This window comes from Verticillium alfalfae, genomic scaffold (assembly GCF_000150825.1).
Source record: "Verticillium alfalfae VaMs.102 supercont1.1 genomic scaffold, whole genome shotgun sequence".
Lineage (NCBI taxonomy): Eukaryota > Fungi > Ascomycota > Sordariomycetes > Glomerellales > Plectosphaerellaceae > Verticillium > Verticillium alfalfae.
The window spans coordinates 4,361,555-4,371,368 of NW_003315038.1; the positions used below are offsets into that span (position 1 = coordinate 4,361,555).

The 9,814-nt window shown below is 53.4% G+C and overlaps 1 protein-coding gene across 1 annotated transcript; it reads right to left on the minus strand.

Moving 5' to 3' along the window:
- Nucleotides 1-2,677: 2,677 nt before the first annotated feature.
- VDBG_01328 (lovastatin nonaketide synthase) lies at nucleotides 2,678-8,733 on the minus strand (the record flags this gene model as incomplete). Its single annotated transcript, XM_003009599.1, has 2 exons — nucleotides 2,678-5,787; nucleotides 5,862-8,733. 2 exons carry the CDS (start codon nucleotides 8,731-8,733, stop codon nucleotides 2,678-2,680), a joined length of 5,982 nt encoding a protein of 1,993 aa, XP_003009645.1.
- Between the last annotated feature and the right edge of the window lie 1,081 nt (nucleotides 8,734-9,814).

The following is a 9,814-nucleotide window of genomic DNA, read 5'->3' on the forward strand; positions in this document are numbered from 1 at the left end:
CGACAAGGGCATCAAGCCTGTTTTCTTGATTCTCCTCAACTTCACGCTGTCGACAAGTCTCCTTGTAGGTTTGTCCAATAACTTGCGGATAGCTGGCAGGCAACTGCAGATGATCCCGGCGGCCAGCTCCCCTGTGGTCCAGTATACCACAGGCACGTAGTCTACGGTTGGGTCGAGTGAACTACCAAAGACAAGGAGCGATCGCAAACGCAGCACGGTGGCGATGAGCCCAAACCCACCAATGGCGAACATAATACCAATCTGGAGCTTGCGAGTGGTAGGCATGTTGAGGCGCCAGAGCATCCCTATGGGCATTGTAATGATGGCGATGTCGAAAACGATGGCTATGGCCGAGTGTGCATAGGCCAGGGCGTTTATGTCAAGACAAGTGCCGCCCTTCACGTCCCTGTCCCAGAAGAATCGAACTGGACGACAAGAGACAATGGTGAGTGGTGTAATGATGATGGAACTTAAGATGAGCATCGACAAGATGGCGTAGGACCAGCGGCGAAAGGTGATACTGGATCGGAATATGTGGATGTACATCAAGATGATGGAGGCTTTAGTCAAGGCCAAGACGGCAACGTAGACGACTTCAGCAATGTAGACTATCCCAGATTAGCATGGAAGAAACTTCAAATTACGACTCAGAAACCAAACTCACATAATCGGAGTGTTTTGAGGAGGTGTCCGTCTTCAAGATCCCATAGGTGTTTGCCAAAGCCTAAATCGACCACTAGAAGCGTCTGTTCAGCCGGATTATACGATACATGTGAACAGCGAGCACCTTACTATATCTAACACAGACTATGGGGACTGGGGTAAGAAACTTTGGCGGTTAGCCATAGTAAAATCGCTTGATCCAAGGCAGGTTTCATTACCACAGCGGTCGTGATTACAATATCCTCCAGGGCCAGATTATGAGTCATGACCTTTGAAGTCATGCGGAGCAGATATGCTGTAAAGGCAACTGCGACCATGGAGAAGACGATGATTAAAGTGTCCTGTCCGTGGTCGGTGTGCGGGAGTTGACAAACACTGGCCTGAACTCTTGCGACATCTGCTCGCTCGCGCGTGAGCTTGTTATCAAAGATCTCTCTCATGTAACGATCTCACCTAACGTGTCCTGCATTGTGCAATTAGCTTGCAAGCAAGCAGCCGTTGTGATGGCAAGGTCGGAATTCGAGCACTGGCACGCATTGTCGGTCAAGGAACATCCACTGGCGGGAACGGTATCGAGAAGGCATGAGAGCTGTGTTGGGTCAGCGGAAGTTGCATTCTATAATTGGCCTGAGAATGAGGACTGACACCACATGCTGGCAAACTATTGAGGGGCGTTTGTTGACTGCAGATTCCGATGCTACAGACAGTCACTAATAGGAGGAAGTGTAATGATGGCATCGCGCCGCCTTGTCGGCACCTAGTAAAACAAATCGGCCAGCTGATGTCTGGACTGGCGGTGTATTGGGAATCCTGATTGTGGAAGGTGACTCGGATCCCCGCGACTGTGGTTCCATGTGAAGAAAGGGTTTGCCGTCTGCTCACATAAAGGCTTCTAGGATGCTCACCAGCTCATGTTAAGTATCAAGCAGTTTGGTATCGAAGACGATCTGAGAATGTGTATGCTGGAAGTAGTGGCAGCCGGAGCTTTGAACGCCCGACCATGCTACTGGTGCGCCCAGCCGGAATCACTCACAAATACGGAAAGGGGCTCTTAAAAGCAGTCTTTGGCGCTGGGCCATCCTTTTTAGCTGACCTGTTGTCTCGACTGTCGATCTCGGGGCAGCTACTGAAACGAGAAAAGTGGCATTTCGTTCAGATTACGACGGAGGGCTGCGGAGAGTCTGACCCGACAGGTTGGGCAATTGCCTGATGTGCCGAATATGCGGCCATGGTTGGATGCTGGGTGTGATGTGCTGTAGGGCGCCGGCCGGAGGGCTTTCGTCTGATGTTTATGAGACCTGCAATGATCCGGTCGGTCGGTCGGGGCACTGGAATACGTTGCATTGAGATTAGCGTTCACTACTTAGTATGCTAGTACTGCCGATCCGGCTCACAGGCCTCTTGGTGACTCTTTTGATCCATGATAGCGTTCACAAGGAACGTGATGAGTCGCACCACTGAACCTTGATTGAAGCCCCCCTTCCCCCCCAACATGTCAACCGGCATTTGCAAGGCTGCGTTTTCAGATGCAGACCTTCTAGTTGGGTGCGCAGCGACCGGCAGGGCGACTCACACACGCACTGCGCCAAGTAACAGGCGTAATGACCGTAGCTTTAAGCCGTGCATAGCTAACGATGGCGTTCATGGTGGCGCATATCAGACTGAAGCACAAAACCATGTGATGTACAGTGAGTGGGTGAGCGATGGAGTCTCTCCATAGGTAATTCTCAGGATACCTCCGCGACCAGCATGACCGTAGAACTTTTTTGTATAAAATAAAAGGATATTCCATCGAAAGAGCAAGAGCATACATCGCAAGACCAACCTGATAGAAGAAACAAGATCAGGATCTTTATATCAACAAAACTCATGCCTCTTTAAACAATTGCAACCCTTTCGGCCCTGATTATGCTCCACCTCCGTATTTCCCTTGCTTCAAATCTGCACAACTTCCGTCAACGGTGCTCGCTATCAATAACGAGCTAAAATGCCCCCGTCATATCTGAAGTCGTAATCAAATCGCGCCCTTCAAAAGTCTGGGAAACATGATTTGCCCATCCAGCAGTGTGTTTCCTGCGTCTCCAACAGCACCCGTCAGAAGAGCGACAACGAGGTCGTTCATGCCTGCAGCCTTGGCCCTCTCAGTCCACTCAGCGAGAGGCAGGACGCCGAATCCCTCCACCAGTCCTTGGGCCTGCGTCGCAATAACGCTTGGGTCGCCTTCTGACTCGGTTGCCATCAAAGCCTGCAGCGGAATGATGTACTCTCCGGAATGATATGAGTACCTGATCTGCTCGGGTGCCCAGCCAGCACCACCTTCAGCTACGACGCACCGCACGACCGACCCAGCCGCCGTCTCGACGTCCACGAAGTCTAGGAAGGACTCGGAGGTTTCAGTGCTCGCACCTTGTTGGGGATTGCTGCTGTTACCACCGATAATCGGCAGCGCCTGTAAGGCGATGCTGTATTTCAGCACGTTAGTCATGAGATCGGTTTCGGATGCACCCTCGCCCATGACGCTGCTCGGTCGGTGGATCCACAGGGGAAGAGGTTTCTTATCCTCTTCCAAGAGCAATGACTGCGTACGCTCGAGGAACCGTTCTCCCGCCCATTTGGTTGCCACATAGCCGTCGGATCCATCTTGTGGGGGAGTCGAACCGGCAACCGAAACCTCGCCAACGCCTCCCAACTGACCCCTACTCTGTGCTGGGACGAGATGGGCTACGCCGGCAGTAGAGACAAAGTGGAGTGGGGTACGGCGTGGGAGCACGAGTGATGTGATAGTCTTGATGCTTTCCACGTTGACGGGTCGTAGCGAGGTATACGATTTGAGGAACGAAACGTCGGCCGCATTGTGAATGACGGCATCAGCGCGACCGAAGATGGCCGAGGCGTTGTAAGGAGAGAGACCCAGATTGGGTCGACTCAGGTCACCATCGTACACATGAACCCTGGGGTCATGGAAGATATGGGGCATGTCCCGAGTGCTAGCATCGCGGACAGCAATGCAGTCTACTCGTTGGACGGATGCGTGGGTGAGAAGCTGGCTCAAGATTGAACGACCGAGGAAGCCAGTCGCACCGGTCAGTACGATATTGCGCGGGGGATATCCATGATCAAGGGCTGACTCGCCGGCTTCATTCACTGGTACTGGAGCCGGCTTCGTCTGTTCCTCCCAGTCGACGAGCGCTGATAGCTGTGTCATTGCAGCAACTGTCGCAGCGCCGTCAATCTGGGCGGCCATTCCACCCAAAGTCGAGGTATCAAAAAGCTTGATGAGTGGTATGGTGATATTGAACTTGTCCTTGATAGCGGTCTGCAGACGGGCCAGAAGAAGAGAATCACCTCCGGCGCCAAAGAAGTCGGATTGAGAGACAATTGGTTTGGATCTGAGGACCTCTGCCGGTAGAAGACTCTGCCATAGGAGATACATCTGTCTCTCAGGCTCAGAGAGATGATGCAGGTGGAGTGTTGTATTGAGAACAACGCTCTCCTCAGTTGCTGTCAGGGCAGAAGGGAGAGAGAGTTGTTGAATGGCAGATCTGTCAATCTTGGAGCTGATGGTCAACGGCATCTCTCTCAGCGGAATCATTAGAGAGGGTTTCATGTGAGCGCTGAGTGGCAGCTCAGCGACTAAATTCCTGCAGAAGGCTTCGGGGTCCTGTGGCACGCGGCCCGTGGCGAAGGAGACATGAGCCACGAGGAATTGGGATTCAGCGAGTCCGTCTCCGCCTCCACGAAGAGAAACGACAGCATCAGCAATGGAACCCTTGGCCGCAGCGATCAGGTTCGCTTCGACATCCTGTAGGTCGAATCGCATCCCGCGTAGCTTGATCTGTGTTTGCCCTGTCATCCGTGATGCCCAGAGAAGAGAGCCGTCGCTGCGTAGTGCCCCACGGTCGCCCGTGAGGTACATTGTCGTCCATCCTTTGGCGATGTCGCGTTCTGTTGCAAATGTGTTGACGACAAATGACTGTTCAGTCAACTTCGGTTGTCCTAGATAGCCCTGGGCCACGCTAGCGCCGCCAATAGCAATCTGGCCGACAACGCCCACAGGAAGTGGTTTGAGGCCCTCGTCAAGTACATACGTTGAGAAGTTGGGCAACGCCTTTCCAATGGGGATTGCGCTTTCTTGTGCCGAATCACTCATGTAGTCCAGCTCAATACCATGGGACACAAATGTAACCTCGCAAGGACCATAAGCATTGATAACGCTCAGATCCGGTTTCGATAGGTTCCGGAAGGCGGCTTGAACAGCAGCGGTGAGCGTCTCACCACAGCTGACAGCTTTCTGCCATTGGCTTCGGAGAAGAGCGGACCGATCACCGCTGTGCAGCCAGCTCGAATACTCGGATGGCGTTGTGCAAGTGAATGTGATGTTCTCAGCCGCGATGACTCGTGTAAGGGCCAGAGGATCACCGCGGAGGTGTCGGGGAACGATGTACAGCGACGCACCACTAGTTACGGCCAGGAGAAGCTGGAACATGGACAGGTCAAACGTGTAGGCCGTCTGCTGCAGAATAGTCCACTCCGGCTTGATGCCGTATTCCTGGACCGTCGCCTCTACTTGATTGAGTAGATTTGATTGCTTCAAGACGACGCCTTTAGGTGCACCAGTCGAGCCGCTGGTGTAGAGAACGAACGCCGGACGATCTGCGTCAGCGGAAGTTGAACCACGCAGCCGATGATCAAGCCGCGAAGCACAATCCTCTATGTTGATTGCCTTGGTTGCCAAGTCGATGCCAACTTCTCCGAGCGAGCCAATGACCCCTTTAGTCTCGGTATGGACTAAAATAGCCACAGGCTTGCTGTCATTGATGATCAAGGCAAGGCGCTGCAACGGTAGACGGACGTCTAGAGGCACGTAAACGGCGTCCAACTGCAGTATAGCAAGGACTGATACAACCCAGTCCGCTCTGGGCTGTTGCAGGACCGTAACAACGGAGCCGCTCGTCACTCCGGCATCAGAAAGAGCCTGCGCGACATCTTTCACCCTGGAACCAAGCTGCTCGTACGAGAGAGACTGTCCGTGACCATCCCGAACGGCCACGTTATTCGCGTGGATCGCCATCATGTCTTGTATACGTAGGGGAATTGAACTCCATTCAGCCTCAACTGCAGGCCCTAAATTGATAGTTGTGCGTCAGTTCCCCTCTTCGCTTGTGTTGTCTCGGTCCGAAAGCCCTTGATAGACGTACCTCTGCCCAGTTCAATGGACGTTTTGACTTCCTTCTCGCTGTACAGTGGTACTTCCGTCAATCCAACGGCCGGTTGTTGAGTAAACTCGTCTAGAAGATCCATGAAGGTTCTGGAAAGAACCCCGACATCTTCTGCTGAATAGAGGAGCTTGGGAACAGTAAACTGCACATGCGCGTCTCCCCCAGTGGTATCAATGATGTCAATGACAACGTCATATGCTGTATCGCCGCGAACATATTCTTCGCTAACCACTTTGCAGCCAAAAGCCCGAGAACTGTCGCCGAGGGGCTGCCGGTAGTCGATGAATACCTGGAAAAGAGGGGAAGCATCGGAAGATCGGGGCGGCTGAAGCTCCTCCAGCAGAACATCAAAGGGGACCCTGGAATGCGCAAGGGCCTTGCGAACCTTGGATTGAGCTTCCTTGATAGCAGCAGCGAAGGACTGAGTGGAGATAGGAGATTGGAAGCGCAGTGGTAGGAGGTTCAGATACATGCCAATGGCCTCCTGTGCCCCACGCTCTGTGCGATTCGCATCAGCCATGCCAATGACCAAATCGTCGCCACCAGCGGCTCCCACCAGGCGGGAAAGAAGAGCCCGGAAGGTGGCAAGGTACACATGGAAGGGGGAGACTCGATGCGTCTTTACCACATCCTTGATCTGTGCAGCGACCTGGCCGGAGACACGGACGTCAACCTTGTGAGCATCGTAATGTACAAGCGCCCGACGGGTCTTAGTGAGACTGAAAGGCAAAACGGGAAGAACTGGGGGCAGAGTATCAAATTCAGCCTTCCAAAATGCGAGCTCAGCCTTCATCTCACCAGAGGCAATAAGCCTGCGCTGCTGAGTGGAAAAGTCGGGAAATTGGAGCGACGGTGTGAGACGAGCCCCGTGGTAGGCCTTGTGGAGATCAGAAAGGAGGACACCAAGGCTGATGCCATCCATGTTGATGTGATGGTACCCAATTGTCAGGTAATGTGTACGTTGACCCTTGGTGGGGTCGGAAAGGAGCGAGATCTGCATTGTGTCTCCGGTTTCGAGGGAGTAGACATGGGTGACCATCCTCTGATACTCTCCTTGGGCCTCTATGGGCCCTGAGATGATGCGGTGTTGTAGCTCAAGTTTTGACTTGGCCATGACCTTCTGCACAGGACGGCCCTGTTCATCGAGAGTGAACTTGGTTCGCAAGGATTCGTGATGTTGTCCAACTTTCAGGACAGCTCGGGCCAGATCTTGCACACGCAAGTCCCCTTGGATAGCCATCGTGGTGGCAATGTTGAAAGCCGTCTTGGTTTCGAGATATTGTTGAAGAAACCAGAATCTGGATTGACCAAAAGACATTGGCTCCGTCCGGGCCACAGTCGCGGCAACAGCGACGTTTCTAGTCTTATCAAGCTGATGAATCGAGTCGGCGTTGATAATGGGCCCTAGCTCGAGCCCGGGAGTGGAAAGCGGCGTAAGCTCACGAATGATACCGGATTCGTTCGATTCTGCGGAAGATGTCAAATCTCCTCGGCTTCCACCGTCACTGCTGCTATCCTCAGAATAGAACACAAGGACTGGTGGAGGTCCTCCGGTCGGCACCTCGGGCTTCTCGGTGTCGATCCCGGGCTGGCCGTTCGCCAGTGGTGGCGCTGTAACTTCTACTTTCATCTCCTCGACATTCGCCAAGTTGAAGGTAGATGTGGCATCCACGTTCGGCATTAGGTCGCTTGACATGTTGTCCAGGGCAAATTCCAGCATGTCACCAACAGAAGCGCCGCCAAGGATCTTGAGTACCGGAAGATCAACCTGCAGCTCTCGCAAGAACCATGAGCGAATATCTACCGCGACCAGGGAGTCAACTCCAAGTTCGTCTGCAGCAAGTTGTAGCTCAAGGGCACTATCCGACTGTAGCATTCCTTGGAGGCGAGTCACGAAGGCGTCTCTGATGACTGCGAAGGCAGCCTCTTTTGTCTTTACAAGAAGGAGGCTGGCCTTGACAGGCATAGTGGCGCTCGAACCATCCTCGTCTTTCTTGTTGTGAATTCTCTTGATTACGGCATGGCCCACCATGGGGTTCGCCATCCACCGAATCGGCCGCTCTTCGCCGGGTTGTGCGATTCGCACGCCGCAGACAACTTCAGGGGATGGAGCGGCCCAGCTGTTGTCATCAGACCGAGGCCTACCTGCTAGGATGCCCTCGCAGAAAAGCTGGTGAACCTCACGTTCTGATAGCGGCGTATAACCTCTCTCTTTGATGCGTAGAATCTCCTTCTGCGTCAGTTCACGAGCCATGTAGCCAATGCCAATGACAGAACCAATGGCGATGACTGATGCCGGCTGGCCCCTCCGGCGACGGCGGGCGGCCAGACCGTTCATAAAAAGATTGGCTGCAGTATAGTTGCTCTGGCCATGGTTGCCGAGGACGCTAGCCATGGAACTGAAGAAAATGGCGAAGTCAAGCTGTTCTTCAGCTAGGAGATCGTCTAGGTGCCGGCTGCCGTCCACCTTGGGACGCAGGACGCGATTCAAAACCTCGGCCGTCATGTCCCTGATCGGTGTATCTTGAAGGACCATGGCCCCGTTAGCAAAGCCAGCGAGCGGGGGCATGGTTTCGCGAATGACCGAAATTAGCTTTGCAACTGAGCTCTTATCCGTCACATCGTTGGCGATAAACTGGACTCCAGTGCCGCCAAGGGCTTTCACCTTTCGGAGCCATCCCTCGTCGACAAACGGCTGTCGACTCGTGAGTACCACGTACTTGGCTCCGTGCCTAACCATCCAGGTGCAAATGGACTTGCCCATTTGTCCAGACAACCCAACGAGCAGATAGGTGCGGTCTGGGCGGAAGCTGAATCTCTTGTCAACGTTCTCAGCCTTGACTGATACCATTGTCTGTGGACCTGAAGCGGCCCATGTCAGAGCGGTGTCCAGGGACAATGGCGCTGAAAGTGTGGGAAGTTCAGACAAGCTGACGATATTGACGGGCATATCGCCAGTTGTTGGTTCGAATGAGAGCTCTGACACGATAGAAGAGATTCGCGACGGTTTTGAGAAATGGCCAACTTTGGAGGTTCGCTGCTCGATGATATTCGTCTCGAACAGGTCGCCCGATGTAAGCGTAAAACCGTTCTTTCCAATAATAGTAGAAATCATGTTACCGATGCTGTCGCCATTTGGAGAGCTATCAGAGACCCCACTAAAATCTATGAGAAGATGTGCGTCTGTGGGAAGAACATAGCTTAAGGTTAGCTCGGAAGTTCGAGGGTGGATTTCCACGATGCCAGAGGCATGCTCAGGGACGACACCGCCAGTCCGAGTTCGGATGACTGTGATGCCTTCAGCCTCGGCCTGAGCGGAAAGAGCTTTAGCAATAAATGACGGTATATTGTGCGCGATGAGCTTGGTCGCGGAAGTTGACTCGGCGAAATCGACAATTCTGCTGGCAATTATCGCACCTGCGAATCTCGCAAGGAGCTGTGGCGTCGCTTTCGCGTCGTCTATGGGGAAGACCCAGCTTTTGGGGAGTGCGAGGGACGAGTGAAGAGATTTAGAGAGTGTGAGAGCAGTCTTTTCCGCTCCCTTGATAATACCGATACTGGCATAAAAGGCCTCGGACTCTGACAGCTTGAGAGGTAGAAGCAAGGAGTGGAGGACTTCGATGGCAACACGATCGTCGCCGTCAACGAGTAGATGTTGCCCAATAGCATGCTGCTCCTCTCGAAGCTCGTAGTTCCCGCAGGGGAGGCGATCTACAACCAACCTAGTGTCCTGAGGGTCGACCTGAGTAAGCACTGTTCTTCTCGTTGAGTTGTACCGATTGTTTCTTTCCTTAGATGCACGGAGTCGAGGAATCAAGATTCGGTCTCCCTCTTCGATGACGATTTCGGGCTCTATGCTCCAGAGTAGTTGGTCCCCATTGTCACTGGGCTCCACTGCTCTAAGATCTGGAGACGCAAGAGTCTTGTGCGAC